This window comes from Rhinoraja longicauda, chromosome 4 (genome assembly GCF_053455715.1).
Source record: "Rhinoraja longicauda isolate Sanriku21f chromosome 4, sRhiLon1.1, whole genome shotgun sequence".
In the NCBI taxonomy this organism is placed as follows: domain Eukaryota; kingdom Metazoa; phylum Chordata; class Chondrichthyes; order Rajiformes; family Arhynchobatidae; genus Rhinoraja; species Rhinoraja longicauda.
In genome coordinates, this window is record NC_135956.1 from 35,363,843 (window position 1) to 35,384,925 (window position 21,083).

Consider the following 21,083-nt stretch of genomic DNA (forward strand, 5'->3'; position numbering starts at 1 on the left):
CCGCCTGCGACATGCTGCTGCTTTCTTCCTACGTTCGAGGTCACCAATGTAGTGAGTCCAGACGAGTGGTTTTATTGGAATCCTTTATTAGTATCAAAACCCGTAACAAACGCGACTGACTTCTTCCTGGACAAACACTACTTTACTTAATAATCTAATCTCTAATCTGGTTTGGCGCCAAGCATTTAAATACCGCGCGCTTCCTTAACCCATGACCGTAATCCAATCCGAGGGTTCTATTACCTGGCCAATCCCTATGTCCCTACAGGGTACTGATTGTGGATGATCAGCCATGATCACTGAATTGCAGTGCTGGCGCGAAGGGCCTACAATCAGTACAAATTGGCAACACTTCTTCCTCGATAACTTCAAGGCTGTGGATTGAGTCCCCTGCCTAACTCACTCTATATCCATGACTGTGGAGTTGGACACAATTCCAACTCCATCTTTAAATGCGCTGAATGACACCGTTGCTGGACGAATTACGGATAATAATAAATCATAGAGTATAGAAGGGAGATCCACAGTCTGATTGCATGGTGCCAGAACAACAACCTTGCTCTCCACATCAGTAAAACCAAGGAGGTATTGTTGACTTTAGGAGAGGAAGGCAGAGGATCCACAAACCTGTTTTCATCGATGGGTCACTGATAGAGAATGTCAACAACTTCAACTTACTTATTGTGAATATCTATGAAGATCTGTCCTGGACCCAGGACATTGATGCTATCACAAAGAAAGCCCACCAATGCCTCTACTTCCTTAGAAGACTGATGAGATTTGGTATTTCGATGAATACTCTCTTGAACTTCCACAGGTGTACAGTAGAGAGGATATTGACTGGTCACCATTTGGTTTTGTAACTTGAACACAGTTATGTAGGAGATAACAAAAAGCGGTGATCACTGATCGGTCCATCATGGGTACTGACCTCCCCACCATGGAAGGGATCTATAGAAGTTGCTGCCTCCCAAAGGCAACAGCATTATCAAGAACCCACACCACCCTCTCATTTTACTCCTGCCATCAGGAAGGAGGTATACTCATCTGAAAATTGTAATATTCAGGTTTAGGCTTCTTCCCTACAACCATTAGGCGACTGAATACTACGAACTCCAAACTGTCATGGCGCGCGAGGGACCAAGGGCTTTGTTTTCTTTTGCACTATATTAGGATTTTTATTTATCAAACTTGTTTTTATTTACTTATGTTATCTATTGAGGACTGTGTTTACAAACCTGTTGTGCTGCTGGAAGTAAGAATTTCATTATTCCATTGCAGTACTTTTGGCAATGAAATACTCTTGACTTGACTCATTTAAAAATTCAACTGATTTAAAAACAAACATTGCAGATGCTAGAAATCTGAACTAAAACCAGAAAATGCTCTAAAGGGTCAGCATATCAAAGGTCTTTTATTGTCACATGTACCAACTAAGATACAGTGATATGCGAATTACCATACAGCCATACGAAAAAAAAAGCAACAAGACACACAAATACATAAAAGTCAACATAAACAGCCACTACAGCGGATTCCCCACATTCCTCACTGTGTTGGAAAGCAAAAAAGTCCAAGCTGCTTCCTCTTTATTTCTTCCGCGGTCGGGGCAATCGCACCATCCATCGGGGCGGACCAAAGCTCCTGCAGCCGGCGGTCGAAGCCCCCGCATCGGGGCAATTGGAACTCCCGCTTCAGGGCGATCAAAACTCCACCGTCGGAGCAGTCGAAACTCCCGTGGCTCGGTTCCCGATGTCGGTCTCTGACCAGAGATCACGGGGTCCGTGATGTTAAGTCCGCAAGCACCAACAGTTGGAGCTAAGGTCGATTCCTGGCAAAGGGATCACGGGCTCCGCGATGTTAAAGTTCCGTAGGCTCCCTGTGGTGAAGCTCTCAAAAGTCGATCTCCAGCAAAAGCCGCCAACTCTTTGGTGTTAGGCCGCAGTGTGGACAGAGATACGATACGGGAAAAAAAATGGCATCTCCGTCGAGGTAAGAGATTAGAAAAAGTTTCCCTCAAACCCCCACCGCCACATAAAACAAGCTAAAGAACATTAAAAAGAGTGGGGATAAATGGGTCCCTTTCATCGGGAGGACCAGCGCCCGTCCCGGCATACCCCGCGCCTAACCTTCCTCCCGTGGTGCAGCGCGGTGGCAGAGGGGGTCCACATATCGTCAGTTGGGGAGGATTGCCGGGTCCGCAGGAGAGGCCTGCGGCCAGCAGCAGGAGAGCTCTCCTCACCCCCCCCCCCCATTGACCACCACTCCCGTCACTCATGCGGGTCGCACCCCCTTCCGAGCGGCAACCCTCCCCCAACTGCACACAAGCGGCGGCCATCTTACGTAATAGGTAAGATGGCCACCGCATCCGCGCGTGCACAGTTGGGGGAGGGTTACCTCTCGGAGGGGGACGGGACCCGCACGAGTGACGGGAGTGGCGCCAATGAGGGGGAGAGAGGAGAGCTCTCCTGCTGCTGGCCACAGGAGAGGTTTGCACGGGCCCGTCTAGTGACACATAATGTTCAAGTGCCAACTAAATCTCATATTTACAGCAGTTTCTTTTCTTCTTTCCATTTTGGAATTTCAAATGTATTCATCCGATACACACCTCCTTCTGATTTATCTCCATGACAGTTTTTCAGCCAATGCTGGAATCACTACCACTGGCCAAATCAGCATTTGCTACCCCCCCCCCCCAGTCCCTAAAATGAGGAAGCTTCTTAATAAGAAATTGAGAATGTTCGGTCTGTTTTTTCTCACATATGAGCTGTACTAGCAAAGAAGGCAGATTTCCTTTCCTTGATATGTGAGACCGATGCGTTTTTCATGACAACCCATCAGATTCATGGCTACCACGTCTATGGCTGTTTTTTCATTCCAGTTTTATTTAATTAGTTCAAGGCAGGATTTAATGCTATGTCTATGAATCAATTATCCAGACCTCTGGTATGTGAGCTCAGAATTTATTTTGCATTAGTGTGCAATATTTTTCTATCTGTGACATTATTTGATGATGTTATTTATCCCAGCTGTTAGCAGGCAACCGAACCATCCTCTCAGCAACTAGAGAGCGGTCCTGACCTCCTATCTACCTCATTGGAGACGTTCAAACTATCCTTAATCTTGCAATAACCCTAAGCCCTTTATCCTCCATCTGTACACGGTGGATGGCTTGATTGTTATTATGTTTAGTCTTTCGCTAACTGGATAGCATGCAACAAAAGGCTTTTCATTGTCCCTTGGTACACGTCACAATAATAAACTAAATTATTTTGGTTCTCTTTAGATTAAATTTGAAGTGTACTACCTTTCCAGCATGCATGCTGTATTAGAACAGGATACATTCTGTCAAAATGAATGAACCATGAGTCGGCACCCCCCCCCCCCCCCCCCGGTACAACCAAACGAATAAAACAAATTCACTCTTATAGAATTCACAAATTCCAATCTAAATATCAGTGGTGTTACATACAGTGAAGGCAGCTGTGAAAGAATATAGCGGGATACCAATCCTGAAAGAGTTTGAAGGGCCCCGACCCAAAATGTTGTCTGTCCATTCACTTCACAGATGTTGCCTGACCCACTGAGTTCCTCCAGCACTTTGTTTTGCTCAAGATTCTAGTAACTGCAGTCTTATACCTCGATTTTACTTTAGAAAATATCCTGACTAGTTTTAAATTGGCCTGGCATAGCATAGCAATAGGAACGCAAGAGACTGCAGAGAGTGGTGGACTCAGTCTGGTTGATCATAGGCACAGCCCCACCCTCTATTGAAACATCTACATGAGGTGTCACCTCAAGAAGACAGCATCTATCACTAAGGATCCCCATCATCCGGTTGAAGATGAAAGGGGATAGATTTAATAGGAACCTGAGGGCAACTTTTTGTAAACAGAGGGTGGTGGGTGTATGGAACGAGCTGCCAGTAGAGGTAGTTGAGGTGGGTACTACGACAACATTTAAAAGATATTTAGACAGGTTCACAGATAGGGGCCAAACGCGAGCAGGTGGGATGAGCGTGTACAGGGCATCTTGGTCAGCATGGCAAGTAGGGCCAAAGGGCCTGTATCGATGCTGAAAGGGTAGCAATACTCATGACTCTACTCACTAGTAAACCTATTTACAAGTTAAACTTAAGCACCACTAAAGATCAGCTGAGTTGGTTATGTTACCAACTCAGCTGATCTTTAGTGGTGCTTAAGTTTAACTTGTGAATAAGTTTAACTTATGAGGCCTGCTGAGTTTTGACACCATCCACTTTTTAAGATACTGGATTTGTTATTGTTTTATTTCATGCATCTAAATGTATAAATGTACAAAAAGCAAGAACTTGCATAACCATACTTCTTTTTAGAACCTAATTAGGTTCCAAAGCGAGTTGTAGCCAAATAAGTAATTTAGTTGTAAAAAAAATGTACACAATGAGCAATGTGATGAGCAGTAGCAAGTCTGTTCATTTATCTTTGAAGGAACATTATACAGCACACAGTGGCACAGCAGTAGACTTGATGCTTTACAGCGCCAGAGACCTGGGTTCGATCCTGACAATGGGTGTTGTCTGCCAGAGTTTGTACGTTTTCCTGTAACCGCGTGGGTTTTCACCAGGTGCTCCGGTTTCCTCCCACATTCCAAAGACGTGCAGGTTTGTATCTTCATTGGTTTATGGAAATCGCCCCGATTGCTATGGAGGGCGTGCAGCGTAGGTTCACTAGGTTAATTCCCGGAATGGCGGGACTGTCGTATGTTGAAAGGCTGGAGCGATTGGGCTTGTATACACTGGAATTTAGAAGGATGAGGGGGGATCTTATTGAAACATATAAGATAATTAGGGGATTGGACACATTAGAGGCAGATAACATGTTCCCAATGTTAGGGGAGTCCAGAACAAGGGGCCACAGTTTGAGAATAAGGGGTAGGCCATTTAGAACGGAGATGAGGAAGAACTTTTTCAGTCAGAGGGTGGTGAAGGTGTGGAATTCTCTGCCTCAGAAGGCAGTGGAGGCCAGTTCGTTGGATGCTTTCAAGAGAGAGCTGGATAGAGCTCTTGAGGATAGCGGAGTGAGGGGGTATGGGGAGAAGGCAGGAACGGGGTACTGATTGAGTGATCAGCCATGATCGCATTGAATGGCGGTGCTGGCTCGAAGGGCTGAATGGCCTACTCCTGCACCTATTGTCTATTGTCTATTGTATAGGATGCAAAAGTGGGATAACTAGTGTACGGAGATCGTTGGTCAGCACAAACTCAGTGGGCCAAATGGCCTGTTTCGAAGCTGTATTTCTTAACTAAACCACTAGGAAACCTTCCCTGCTCCTCTTTAATTAATTCCATAAAAAGCACTACATTCACCTGCAAAGGCAGATGGCAACTTGGTCCATGATGCATTCACTTTTTTTTCACAATCGATATTGAGTCCAAAAATGGTTAAATAAAATTGTAATATTTGTCCTTTGAAAAAGTAACTCAAATATTTCCTCCTACCTGAGTTGCTGTTTCAGTTCATTGAATCGAGGTCTTCTGCTGGGATCATATGCCCAGCACTTTGTCATAAGGCTGTACAGCGTCGGTGGGCAGTTTGGAGGCATTGGCAAACGCTCACCATTTTCAATTCTACCAATTACATCGTTGTTTTTTACTCCTTGAAATGGTTTCACTCCATACATTAGAATTTCCCACATACAAACACCTGAAATACAAAGTTACAAAATTAAGAGAAGAATAATTGACATGCTTCACTTCAAAAGAGTGGGCTATAGATAGTGGGAAGGAGCATGGGAAAATGGCAACAGTGGCATTCTTGCAGTTGCATGGGTAAGTGCTAGGGGAATTATTGGAGAATATCAAGGGGTGAACCAGAACAATTGCTGGGGTGAATACTGAAAGGAGAGGCGAGATAAAATGTGTATGGTGAAATGTGTCAATTATTGTGCTTGTGGGTTCAGATATTATGAAGAAAAATTGGTTGAAATTGATACAAAGTGAAGAGAAGAACCTCTCCTGGTTTTGCATGGTATGACTGAAGCAGAAGTACAAAATTGGAAAAGACATCTTGTAAATCCAGGTGAACAAATACGATAACGATGGAGAATGTGAGAGAATAAAACGTACTAGTTTCCTGCATGCTTCAAAAGAATGCCTTTCCAGCGTGTTTAAATGACTACCGACCGGTGGCCCTCACCTCGGTTGTCATGAAATGCTTTGAGAGGCTAGTCAAGAAGCACATCTGCGCCCTCCTTCCTCGCAACATGGACCCACTACAGTTCGCATACCGTCCGAACAGGTCCATGGATGATGCGGTCTCCCAGGTTCTACACACCGCTCTCTCTCATCTGGACAGCCAGGGGGGCTATGTGAGGATGCTGTTCATTGACTTTAGTTCAGCATTCAACACAATAGTCCCCAGCGGACTGGTTGAGAAGCTGCTGGAACTGGGGCTTAGCACCCCTCTGTGTGCCTGGGTCCTGGACTTTCTCACTGCCAGGCCCCAAGTGGTCAGGATGGGGGAACACACATCTAGCTCCCTCACCCTGAACATAGGATCCCCCCAGGGCTGCGTCCTTAGCCCCCTACTGTACTCCCTGTACACACATGACTGTGGGGCCAGGTTCAGCTCAAACTCCATCATCAAGTTTGCTGATGACACTGTGGTGGTGGGCCGGATCTCCAACAACGATGAGAAGGCCTACCGGGAGGAGGTGGCTGATCTGGCACTCTGGTGTCAGGACAATAGCCTCCTCTTGAATGTCACTAAAACAAAGGAGCTGATTTTGGACTTCAGAAGGGCTAAACATCCAAGGACGTACACGCCACTGGAGATAAATGGGTCTATTGTGGATAGCGTGAGCAGTTTTAAATACTTGGGAGTCCGCATCACAGAGGATCTGACGTGGGCAACGCACATTGCCGCACTGGTGGGTAAGGCTAAGCAGCGCCTTTACCACCTTAGACAATTGAGGAAATTCAGAGTGTCTCTGAGGATCCTTCATTGCTTCTACTCTGGGGCTGTAGAGAGCATCCTGTCCGGCAACATTAAGTCTGGTTTGGGAACAGCTCTGCCCAGGACAGGATGGCCTTGCAGAGAGTAGTGCGTTCGGCAGAACGCACCATGGGAACTACACTCATCCCCCTGCAGGACCTATACATCAGGAGGTGCAGATCCAGAGCAAGCAAGATCATGAGGGACCCCTGCCACCCCAGTAACGGACTGTTCCAGATGCTACGATCAGGCAAACGCCTCCGCTGTCACGCTGCGAAAACGGAGAGGATGAGACGGAGCTTCTTCCCACAGGCCATCAGGACTGTCAACTTTTATAACCCCAGAGACTAAATTTTTGTCGACACTAATAGTAATTTATTAACTTTATTTATATGCTGTAACTGTAATTATTTTTTGTGCACAACCCGCAGGCATTGCCACTTTCATTTCACTGCACATCGTGTATGTGTATGTGACAAATAAATTTGACTTGACTTGACTTGACTTGAGCAGGAAACACCACCAATCCAGTCTATATTAGTATTGGTTTACTTTTGTCATGTTTACCAAGATACAGGGAAAAACTTTGTTTTGTATACTGTCCAGACAAATCATACCACACATGAGCACACCAGGTAATGCAAAAGTCAGTGTTTAAGCTACAGGGTCATGGGTCAAATGCAGGTAAATGGGACTAGCTTAGATGCGACATCTTGGTCGGTGTGAATGAGTTGGGCCAAAGGGTGCATATCCATACTGTATGACTTTATATGAAAAATCCATTCAAGAGCCTGTTAACAGCCGGGAAGAAACAATTCTTGAATCTAGTGGTACATGCTTTCAAGCTTTTGTATCTTCTGCTTGACAGAAGAGAGAAGATAAAACTATCGGGGTATGAGTGGTTCTTCATTGTGATGGCTGCTTTCCTGAGGCAGAGTGAAATGTAGATGGAGTCAATGGCGTCAAAGGAAGCTGTATCCATGACCCTGCGCTTTCTGTGGTCCTGAGCAGAACGATTGCCATATGCAAACTGATGCTTTCTATGATGCATTTGTAATCATCAATGTAGCCGAAAGATAGGTAAAGGGGACTTAAGAAGGCCTGAATCAAAGATATCCCATATATATAATATATATATATTTTTTAAGCAGCTTTCAAGAAGATACGTCAAAGAACGTAAAAGGACTGCACATCATTTTTGCGTAATGACACAGGTTACACAAAAATCTTGGTGATTTGTAAACTGAGACAAATCTTTACTGCTGAATTCAGCCCAGATTTGCTTAGGCAAGTTGAGCAAATATGCTTCTGGAAAAGAGACAAAAATAGTTTTCATGCACATGGGTTATCAGAGCCGGATGTTTTATTTGGAAGTAGGTGGAGGTAAAGGAGAAACTAACATTGGGAGAACAAGTTAGCAAGGATTGTGAAGGAGACAGACGGACTGGGCCTCTGTTCATGGAGGAAGCAAAGGGTCCTCAGGCTTGTTGTAGTGAGGAATGCAGCAGCATTTGGGGATCTATGGTGAAAAAAGCAGGTTGTAATCAGGAAACTGGGAACAGTTATAGTGGCAGAAAAGGTATTAGAAGTATTGTGGATGGGGTTGGAAAGAAACTGGACAATAAACAAGCATCTGCAGTTCCTTCCTACACAAAGGAAGGAATAACTTGTTCCGATGAAATATCCTAAATCTGAAATGTTAGCTTGGTTTCCCCTCTCCATTTAACTCCCCGTCGATGCTGCTTACATGTATTTTTACTTCAAATGAACCAATCTACAGGGGATTAATGGATATGTATAATTGAATGCTTGGTGCATTAAGGAGCAGAACAAAAGCATTCAATGACAGAGCTTGGTAGAATCGGGCATCAACCTGACCTGGGGAAGAATTTGAGGCCCATTCTTTCCAGCTTGGAACTGGTTGCTAACTTTGGTCATACATTTGTGAATAGAAGCACGATGCAACATTATGATGACTGCCATAGCAGCTTCCAGTACCCAGCAAAAGTTGCAGACAAAAAGCAGCAGCCACTTAATATCTGTGAGGTCAGTGGTAGGTCAGACTGCAGGCATTATGGTGCACAATACAATAACAATATGAGATGAAAAACAGACTGGGCCCATTCCCTTCAGTTTAGACAAGTGAGAAGCAATCTCACTGAAACAAAGAAAATCTACCGAGCGTAACAGGGTAGATACATGTTCCTCGGCCAGGGTGCCTAGAACCAGAACTCATAAAATAAGAGGTTGGCATTCAGAACAGAGGAATTTTTTTCATCCAGTGGATAGTGATTCCTTGAAATTATCTACCCGAGGGCTGTTGAGGTTTACTCATTAAGCATATTTCAATTATATATTGATGTTAAGGGAATCAAAAGATATAGAGTTAATGTAGAAAGGTAGCTCTGAGGCACAAGACCAGCTGTACAAAATCATGCAGGCCTGAGGGATCAAATGGCCTTCTCCTCCTATTTCTCATGTTATTATGTAAATCAGAGTGATTTGAAGTAAAATGATTTGAGAGCAAAGACGAAGGGAATGTAGAGCCTTAGAGAGAGCTGAGCAGGTCTTATCAAATAGAAAATCTATGAGCCTCTTGCACATCAGATACAAGGGCGGGGAAGCTAAAAACAATCCAAAATCATACTACAAATTTAACATGCAACATTTGTTGAACATTTACCCAAAGAAGGTAATGGGAAATATCAGGATTTAATTCTGATTTTTTCATTAGGAAACTAAAGCAGCATAAATGGCTAAGTAAACTTACCAAACATCCATACGTCGCTTGCTGAGGTAAACCGACGAAAGTTGATTGATTCGGGAGCCATCCATTTGATGGGTAACTTCCCTTTTGAAGCTGCCATGAGAAGAGTACATGTTTATAAATAGTGCCTTCTGAGCGCAACAATGACTACTTCCTGCACAAATCTGAGGACGACTCTTAAAACAGGATTGTGAGACCACAGGACAAGCATGTGCACAAAATTCTCTCCGTTTTCACGAGGTATGCCATCAGGAAAAATGTACTTCCAATGCAGCAGATATTGTGCTTCTTTATTATAGTAAATTATGCTCACGTTCTTACTTACACATTTTCATCAGCCCGATTGCGAAATTCTGCTCAAATCAATGAATTATTGAACCTAATCAATTATTGGCACAAGGTCACCAGGGGCTCAGGATTACTTAATTAAATTATATTCAAGGAAAATGCTAAAGCTGAAGAAACAGCCAATCAATTATTTCAATTGACCACAGGTCTTAAGTCAAGTCAAGTCAATTTTATTTGTATAGCACATTTAAAAACAACCCACGTTGACCAAAGCGCTGTACATCTGATTAGGTACTAAGGAAAAAAATGAAACATACAGTAGCACGCAAACAGTTCACAGCGCCTCCTCAATGAGCCTCAAACGCTAGGGAGTAGAAATAGGTTTTGAGCCTGGACTTAAAGGAATCGATGGAGGGGGCAGTTCTGATGGGGAGAGGGATGCTGTTCCACAGTCTAGGAGCTGCAACCGCAAATGCGCGGTCACCCCTGAGCTTAAGCCTAGGGCCAATGGTACCTCAATTTACTAAAATTGAACTCATGAAAGGAATTTAAAGTAATTGCACTATCAATCTGAGAAGCAGAGTTCAGAAAAGCCTCAAATGACAGCAGGTAATTGCAGCTGAAGTTCAATAATGATGTGGCGATGGGCACTCACTGATCCAAAACTCTGGGCCACACGTATATAAAAAGATAGTTGATAGAAACTTGTTTTGCCGAAAGAATAATTTTGTGGCTCGAGGTCTGTTTTAGACAAATTAACCTTTAAACTAAAAAAAAGATGGCAAGTGTGTTGGAAGGAACAGCAGATGCTGGTTTAAACCAAAGATAGACACAAAAGGTTGGAGTAACTCAGCCGGTCAGACAGCATCTGGGTCTGTTTTAGTCTGAAGAAGGGTCTCGACCTGAAATGTCACCCATTCTTTCTCTCTTAAATGTTGCCTGACCTGCTGAGTCACTCCAACATTTTGTGTTACCTTCGATTTGTACCAGCATCTGCAGTTATTTTCCTTCACATTATAGCAATGTGGCTAACACCCATCATGACTTTGCGAACGATTACATGTTTACTATATTGGATCTGTCCTTTGAGTAGATTAACAAGCATTTTTGATCAATCAGTACCTAATCTGGTTCCATTATAGAGTAATTACTTAACAGGTAATACAAGCACCATGAATTGCAATTATGTGAACAACTAAGAGAACTTAACAATGGTGTGCTATTTGCTTTTCGTGCTCGTGTAATGGGGGCTCCATTAAATCAGGTCAGTGATAACTCTCATAGACCGGCGACTGCAGCGAATTGCCAAGGGCCAATTTCAAGATGGCAGCAGGCAGAGGAGAAGATGAGTGCTGCCAGGACAACAGGCCTTTCACTCTTAAGAACTTTGGAATGTTGTTGGCGCCAGATACGAGGCGATTCTGTGTACTAACTCGGCAAAATCTACTTTTACACAATAATTGTTGCATTTGGTACTTATCTACGATTGTGCTTATCTGAGGGATGATTTTACTGGATTGTTTGCAAAACCAAGAACTTCATTGTATCTAGTTACATGTGACAATAAAGTATCATTGAACCCATTGAGACTTCCAGTTTAATATTTCAATAATCTATTTTTTTGCTCCTGAAGTAATTGAAATGTTAGAGGACTCACTGTTAACATTTACCAGATAAAATCAACATTTCAATTTATGTTCTGTGTTAGGATTACCCACACAACTTCATAGATTGGTTTACTCTGATTCGTACCTTTGTAGTAAGTGCTATCTTCCATGTATCTTGACAGACCAAAGTCACCTAACTTTACACAGTCCAACGAGGATACCAAAACATTTCTAGCAGCAATATCCCTGAGAGAGAAAAATGCATGATTAAAATGGTAATAGCATCTCTCTTAGTAAACAATGCTGGCTTTGTCAATCTAATTAGAAGAAAGCAACGGCCCAAATATTTCTGGTAGATGATAGGGTGGAACTGACAGCAACTGTGCTTACCTGGCTGCAAATGCAAGACTTCCACGCATGTGAAAATCTCAAGCATGCTGATCGATACTGGATTGAGTCCAGTGAAGAAACACCACCACTAAAGAAATCACTGATAATTTCCAGAAGGTGATAATCCAAAACAATATGAGGATTATATACTTAATACAGAACTTCATTTCAGAAATATTCTTTTAGTTGCTACCTTTACTGTTGTACTTCTTTTCTCACACAGAGGGTTGTGGGCATTTGGAACGAGCTGCCAGGGGAGGTAGTTGAGGCAGGTACTATAACAACATTGAAACAACATTTGGACAGGTAGGTACATGGATAGGGCAGGATTTAGAGGTATATGGGCCAAATGAGGGCAGGTGGGACTAGTGTAAATGGGACATTTTGGTCGACATCGGCAAGTTGGCCGAAGGGCTTGTTTCTATGATTCTACGAAAGCAGTCATAAATGCTCCATTCCCTATGTCACCCCTTTCACCCATACTTTCACCCCCAATTTTGTGATTTGTCCTGGTTATGCCCTTGCAACCGTAACAAGGTTACTTTCTAAGGTATAATATGATGTTTATATACACAGCATGGAAGAAGGCAGATATCAACCTGAAAGGTCATTGATCATAGCACAGCAGAACATTAATATTCAATGCTTTGATAGGTGACACAGGGAATTGATGAGAATTCTTTTCTTAATGGAATTAAGATTTCCTTCCACTAGCAAACTGTTGTTTTGTGAAATGTATTACAGGTACTTCAGCAATTGCTCATTGGGTACCAATTTTATATTTCATTAATCAAAATAATTTTAGAAAGCATTTTGCTTTTATTTCTCCTCAGCATTCTTTCATAAATTGCAGTAGTGTAATTCAATTTGGTGAGCATTCTCTTTCAATCTTTAAACAATATTCTTTAAATAGTAATTTTGCAACATAATTAAAAATTGAATATTAGAATTTATCAGAAATGTTCAGCAGATCAGGGTAGTATCTGTAGAGAGAAATGTTCCCGATGAACGATTATTGACTTTAAAAAATAGCTCTGCAGGTGTGGCATGACTTGGTGAGCATTTCCAGCATTTTCTCATTTATTTCAAGTTTCTTCGTCCGTGGATTTTTAAAATTCTAGATCTTACATCTAAACTTTGTTTTCTGTCACAGTTATTCTACCTGGACAGCACCTTTTATGCATTACTTTATGGCAACTTAACATCGAGAATCAGAGCTGAGCTTTATCCAGCAGGGGGCACTTATTTAGCAAGTTCCAAAAGCTGATTGCTTTTTTTCACATTGAGACATTGGGAGATATGGTACAACTGGTTTGATTTATTTAAGATCACCCATACTTTATAATTGGGAAGATAGGCAAAAGTAAGTACAAGCAGGTAGCTATAGCCTGGACCTCCATTAATGCTTTATCATGTTAAGTGCACAATATAAAAGTGCAGGGTGGCTGACCCTCTGCTATTTGGGAAGCACATAACATACATTTGATGTCTCAGGTAGAAGCAAATGTTTGTTATTAACACAAAGGTACAGGGGTGTTTTTCCCCAAGTGAACTGAGTGTGGTACCACTTCAGTTCAAACAGCATTTTTACACAACTACTATTAATTGGCAAATGTTCATCTTTGCAAGCACAAATGTTCAAACAGTATCTTTTCCTTTAAAAGGGATCAAAATGTATATTTACTCACCGATGTACAAATCTCTTGCTCTCCAGATAAGAGAGAGCTGTGCTTAGCTGGTAGGCATACAGAATTAAGGAGGCCAAGTCCAAATTGTATTTCCTCACTTGCAAATACGAACGTAACTGAGTTGAAAAGCATAATGTTCCAAGATATTAAAATGCAGTTCTAAAATATTTTTCCAGACATGCAAGCATAAACATTGAAAAGACATTGTACAACAATCCTTCAAGAAATCATCAAATTTTGTGCAGCCTTAATCTTACATTTTGTTTACAAAAATGTTTGTTTATTTTTTTTTAAATGAAGTACTTTTCAAGTCTAAAAGCAGCTTTTTAAAATAAAAGTATTGATTATGAGGAAGAAAAACTGAATTGATCAATGATACCAAAAGTGCAAAAGAGTTTTGTTTTGAAAAGGATTGTTTTAGGATGTGAAATATTCTATCAGAAATGGAGGTTAAAAAATTTAATTTTTTAAACGATCAATTAATTTAAATGATCTTCCTGGCATCTTATTAAATATTTTATTAGTTTAGTTTAGCGATGCAATGCAGAAACAGGTCCTTTGACCCATCAACTCCACGCCGACCAGCGATCACCTCATACACTAGCACTATCCTACACAAGAGGGACAATTTATAATTTTTACCGAAACCAATTAACCTACAAATCAGTATGTCTTTGGAATGTGGGAGGAAACACCCAGTAAAAACCCACACAGTCACAGGGAGAATGTATAAACTCCATATTGACAGCACCGTAGTCAGGATTGAACCCAGGTCTCTGGCGCTGGAAGGCAGCAACTCTACCACTGTGCCCCGTGCCATCCCATATTCTTTGAAAATTTGTGCACACTGCATTCAATGAATCGTACTTAGAACAGAGAATATAGAACATGGAACAGGCCTTTTGGCTCACAATGTCAGTGCCGAACATCTTTAATTTAGGTAAGAAATACTCGGCCCACTGAGTCCACACCGACCATCGATCACCCGTTCACACTGGTTCTGTGTTATCCCACTTTCGCATCCACTTCCTATACACTTGGAGCAATTTACAGAGGCCAACTAACCTACAAACCTAAATGTCTTTGGGATGCGAGAGGAAACTGGAGTATCCAGAGGGGAAACCTACGCAATCAGTGGAAAAAAGTGTCAACTCCACACAAGACAGTAGTGGAGGTCAAGGATTGAACCTGGGTGTCCGGCGCTGTGAGGCAGCAGCTCTGCCAGTGGTGCTAATGTTCCGTCGCTAACAATGATAACAAGTTTAACTAATCTTTTCTGCCTGCACATTATATAGTTATTTTATGTATGTATGGATGTATTCAAGAGAGTTATATAGCTCTTAGGGCTAATAGAATCAAGGGATATGGAGAGAACACAGGAACGGGGTACTAGTTTTGGATGATCAGCTATGATCATATTGAAAGGCGGTGCTGGCTCGAATGTTAGATTTATTTTAAAAAAATCATATCAACACTTTCATAATATTCATGTGTTTCTGAGTACAGCTTAGAGTACATACCTCTCCAAATGTACATAGTTCCATAATTATCCAGACTGGATTTTCAGTAATTACACCAATCAGCTTCACTATATGAGGGTGGTCAAATTGTCGCATGGTCACTTTTAAGAAAGAAAACAAATTTTATTATTTTTTAACATGACTTTAAAAGAGATGAAAGAGAAAGGCCAAAATGATATACAACTGGAGTAGATTATTCAACTCCTCAGGCTTACTCTTGTTCAATTAGCTCACAGCCAATCTATACACTGACATTATTTATCTGCAATAGCACTCGTTTTCATCCAATAAATGCTTATCAGTCCCTTCCTTGCGAGATTCAATTAACAATCTCTTTAGAAAGAAGAACCTGGAGCTCCATCACCCATCAGTTCACAAACTGCTTCTTGCTTTTGTAGTGATCAACGAGAAAAAATACTGAACTTCAGAAATACTGAACTACAAATTGGTAGAATCATTTTGCAGCAACACAACTCTATCCATTATCCATATTTGTACTAGAAGCCAGAATTATGAAAGTAATTGGAAAATCTAGCATTTGAATTATTCTGCACTTCTGTTATATTGTCAAAGACCCCAAAATATAGCCAAAAGCTTTAAAGAGCTCCCGAAATAGGATTGACACACTGTGCTTAAATGTGGAATTAATTAATTAATTGGATATTTAAAGAAATGGATGAATAAAGCTGTAAAGAGGGTCATCTGATCAATGAGTTAAGTGGAAGCTATTAGAGAGTGAGAACATAATCTAAAGAATGCAGGAGTTGCAAAATGCAGAGCAGGAAGACATGCCCAGCAGGTTGGGGTGACCATGACCTGCACTCAAAGAGATTTAAAAAAAGGAAAGATGTGGCGTGGGAAGTGGGCGGGAGCAGGGGAAACATACAAGCTGGGCCAGTATCGTAGATGATGACGATGCGGACATAGGTCAATTAAGTGTCAGCCACATAGCCAAGTGACCGACATAGCATGTAGGACTGACATTTCCTCCTCCTAAAGGATTTTTTTGACCAACCATAGTTTCATCGTCACACTGATGCAGCAATTGAGGTTACTAGGAATTTACATGGAAAATGATACCTTATATATAACTAATCATTAATTTCTGAGACAGGAAATAATATTTGACTAAGTAATGAACATGTTTTTTTTTAACTTTAGGCTTTAGCAATATGTTATATGTATTTTGTAGATTTCAATTTAGTTGAAGGACGCTTTTGTTTAATAATGAGAAGCATGCTTCTGCTCCCGTTCCGAGTAATACTCCTCTAAAGGGAAGGAAGCATGACTTGTATAATGGCTTCATTCCTCCTTTTTTAAAACCACATCTCTATTATAGAGACATTAAAAGCGGCCATACAGTTTAGAAAAGGGTTATAGGAATTATGTCAAACATATTAAAGAGCAGGTTTGCTCCACTGCACATTGTCTGGCCGGGTTTTGGCCACTGATCTGACCATCCTCAATTACTATCTTGAAAACCAAACCCTATGCTTTCTCACCCTTTTTTTACTTAAATTCCATTCGCAATAGTGAGTTGGAGAGTGTTCAATCATATAATAACCTATTAAAATGCAGTTTATTACATTCAATAGTTCACACAGCCTGAGAGTAGCAGAGGGTCAATATTTTTAACAGTCAGTTCAAGATGGCATGGAAGGATTGCTATTAGATTGAAAGTGTTGGTCTGACGCATATGACCAAGGCAGAGTTAAGAGGCGGGCATGGGTAAAGTTCTGCAAGTAGAGTGGTTCGGCTTTGAGTATTATATATTTTCATATGACTTGTATTTCTTTTGAAAAATAGCTGTTTTTTCACTCAATCCACATTTCATTACTTCAAAATCAAACTATTTCAAACTAATCAGCATGGTGCCTCTTACATGTGGGCAATTTTCTGTACAATTGCTACTCGGGGATGGTATGGTGATTACTGGACTGTTTGTACGAAAGGAATTTCACTGCGCCTTTGCACTTCGTACATGTGATAATAAAGCAGCATTGAACAATTATAGCAAAACCTTGTATCCCTTCTGGATAATCCACCAGGAATTTTTGCCAGGAAAAAATATGTACAAAGTTATTTGCTTTGCAATTTATTCATATTAAAGGTGCAGATTGATGTGCGTGAATGGCAGATAGTCCCTGCCCATTTCTTCTACTTAATAGACAGGGTTCACTTCGAATCATTTGAACAATTTTTACACTTACTAATTCATATTTGATGCTGTTCTATGCTTTCCACAGAAAAGGAGATTTTTTAAAAATTTCAGTTTACAACCAGCAAGTCCTGTTTTTCTCCGTGAATTACCAGCTTTGCTATCAATTGGTGTCTATTAAAAAAAAATTCTAGGGAGATACAGGCAAAACTTTTCACTACTAGCTGCCTTAAAAATATCCACTGATTAGTCAGATAAAACAGTTAGACATAACAAATGCCATCGCTCCCTCTATTGAAATACATAATAAAATTGCAGCTCTCAAATATAAGTTAAATTATATCCTCTCAGCTCATATTTTAAGGCTTTTTCAATATACTAAACAAAAACATTTTGAATTTGGAGATAAACCACAGAAATTGCTAGCACGTCAACTCCGTAAATTAGAAGATGATTCTACAATTCATAAAATTAGATCAGAAAATGGAGATTTGCTTAAACTACCTAAGGATATTAATCAGAGATTTTTGCAATTTTATCAGTCATTATATTCATCAAAAATAACAGATACTTCTGCGCAGATCCAAAATTTTTTGCAGGAATGTAACCTTCCTGGTTTGAATGTGAGTGATAGAAATTTACTGGGCGCAGAAATAACTATGAAAGACGTTGAAGAGACCATTAAATCCATGAAAAATGGGAAGACTCCTGGCCCTGATGGCTTAAATAATGAATTTTATAAAAAATTCAGTGGTTTGACCTCTCCACGTTTGCAAACTGTATATAGTCACGCCTTTAAACAACAGAGATTACCACAAACTCTGACTGAATCAACAATAATCCTCATTCCTAAAAAAGATAAGGATTCTGAAGACTCTGGTTCTTATAGGGCGATAGCTCTTTTAAATACTGATCAGAAGATATTAGCGAAAATCTTAGCTCAGAGATTAAGTCTAGTTATAGATAAATTGATACACCCCGATCAATCAGGCTTTATAGCTAAACGATATTCATTTTTCAACTTGAGACGCTTGTTTAATATAATTTATTCAAATAGACTATTAAATGAAGATTTAGCAATCATCTCGCTAGATGCTGAAAAAGCATTTGATCAAGTAGAATGGCCCTATCTTTTCTCAGTGATGGAAAAATTTCAACTAGGTGAAAATTTTTGTTCATGGGTGAAACTTTTATATGCATCCCCAACAGCTAGAATATTAACTAATCAAATGCTGTCATCTAAATTTCATTTAGCTAGGGGTTGTAGACAAGGATGTCCACTATCACCACTTCTATTTGCCCTTATTATAGAACCACTTGCTGAGAGTATTAGATCAAATTCAGATATTCATGGCTATAACACTAAACATACAACCAATAAAATTTCTTTATATGCGGATGATGTATTAATATATATTACAAAGCCAGAAATTAGCATTCCGAATTTATTAAATCTCATAACTCAATTTGGTTCATTTTCAGGTTATAGAATTAACTGGTATAAAAGTGAAATTATGCCAATAATGGAGCATAATCCGGCCATACTTCAACAATTTCCTTTTAAAATTGCCTATGAAAAGTTTAAATATCTTGGAATTTATGTGACTAGGAAATATACTTCTTTATTTAAATTAAATTTTCCTCCTTTACTTGCTAAATTACACAGAAATATCCAATTTTGGAAAACACTCCCTATATCATTAGTTGGTCGTAGTAATGCTATAAAGATGATCTTTCTTCCACAGCTACTATACTTATTTCAAGCAATTCCGATCTATCTTCCAAAAAAGGTTTTTAAAAAAATTGATTCAATTGTTACTAATTTTATTTGGGACTACAAGACTCATAGAATAAATAAAAGACATCTATGTAAGTCTAAAATTAATGGAGGAATTGCTTTACCTAACTTTTTATTTTATTATTGGGCGGTTAATATTAAAAATATAACCTGCTGGTTGGATGATTCTGATCAACAACCGGATTGGTTAAAGATGGAGAAAGAGGATTGTTTACCATTCGATATTGGTGCGATCCTCTTAGCTCCAATAAATTTAAATAAAAAAACATATGGAGGTAATCCCATTATACATAGTGTTATCCGTACCTGGAAACAATTAAAGCTTACGTTAAAATTGAGTAAATTATCTGTTTTCCTTCCTATTGCGAATAATCCTTCTTTTAAACCGTCTGTCTTAGATAGAGGCTTTGCTCAATGGAAAAGTTATGGAATCAAAAGGGTGGGAGATCTTTATCATAAGGGAACTTTTCTTTCTTTTCAGGATTTACAGCAGAAGTACGGATTACATGTTAATAATTATTTTAGATATTTACAACTTAGAGATTATGTAAAATCACACATGCAAGAATATAAGTTTAGAGGTCCAGAAACACTTGATGTATGCCTGAATCGACATTATAACTCAAATAAATTAATATCCTTTATTTACAATACTCTCCTTGACACTGACATTCCGTCATCAGAATCTTATAGACGAGCATGGGAGGACGAATTGAATCAATTTATAATGCAAGATATATGGGATGAAAGTTTACAACATATACATCAATGTTCATTGAATACTAGACATTCCTTAATACAATTTAAAATAATACATAGATTACATTATTCGAAGACGAAATTAAATAGGATTTTTCCTAGTATCTCTCCTATTTGTGATAAATGTCAATTTCAAGAAGCTAATTTAACTCATATTTTCGTAACTTGTATAAAAATGCAAAACTTCTGGTTGGAGATTTTTAAAATAGTTTCTAAAGTTATTAATAAAAAATTAGATATGGACCCAAAATTAATTATATTAGGATTATCAGAACATACTACAAATTTTACAGTAAGTCAGGTACATTTTCTTGATTACAGTCTAATAACTGCGAAAAAATTAATACTTAAATTTTGGAAAAAACCAATAACCCCCACAATTAAAATGTGGACTACGGAAATGACAGAGACCCTGCATTTGGAAAAAATAAGGTTTGCCTTAATCGACAAACCTGAGTTATTTTTAAAAATATGGTCTCCATTTATTGAATTTTTAGAAAAGTAAATGGGTTTGGCACAGGACTAAAATAAAAAATTTAAATTAAAAGTTGAAACTTGAGTTAGGGGTTGGATGTACAACTGTGGTTATTGTCTCCCGGATCTACTCCCGTTAATTTTTATTGTTAAATCCTTTTTTTTAACCCTCTTATTCTCTCTCCCCAAGTTTATAGTTTTTTATTTTTATTTTTACTTTCTCTCTTCAAAAATTTAAAAATTGAAGCTATGTAAGAACTTTGTAACAAATGTGTTTTTTCTTATTTCTATTTGTACATATGCTTTTCAAAAATAAAAAATATTAAAAAATAAAAAAATAAAAAAAAATATCCACTGATTTGACTTCCACAGCCTTCGGTGGCAAAGAATTCCACAAATTCACCACCCTCTGACTAAATAAATGTCTCCTCACCTCCTGCCTAAAAGAACATCCTTTAATTCTGAGGCTATGATCTCTAGTCCTAGACTCTCCCACGAGTGGAAACATCCTCTCCACATCCACTCTATCCAAGCCTTTCACTATTTTGTATGTTTCAATGAGGTCCCCTCTCATTCTTCTAAACTCCAGCGAGTACAGGCCCAGTGCCGACAAATGCTTATCATTGGTTAATTTACTCATTCTTGGGATTATTCTTGTAA

The 21,083-nt window shown here is 39.7% G+C and overlaps 1 protein-coding gene across 25 annotated transcripts in view; it reads right to left on the reverse strand.

Annotated features, from left to right (window-relative positions):
• LOC144592691 (focal adhesion kinase 1) overlaps positions 1-21,083 on the reverse strand; it is a 359,949-nt gene that overhangs the window by 69,160 nt on the left and 269,706 nt on the right. For all 25 annotated transcript variants that reach the window (XM_078397517.1, XM_078397532.1, XM_078397534.1 and 22 more), the window contains 5 exons: positions 15,235-15,335; positions 13,715-13,830; positions 11,782-11,882; positions 9,745-9,834; positions 5,480-5,684 (listed from right to left, as the gene is read on the reverse strand). In XM_078397517.1, the coding sequence (XP_078253643.1) occupies positions 5,480-5,684; positions 9,745-9,834; positions 11,782-11,882; positions 13,715-13,830; positions 15,235-15,335 (613 nt within the window). The remainder of the gene's footprint in view (positions 1-5,479; positions 5,685-9,744; positions 9,835-11,781; positions 11,883-13,714; positions 13,831-15,234; positions 15,336-21,083) is intronic.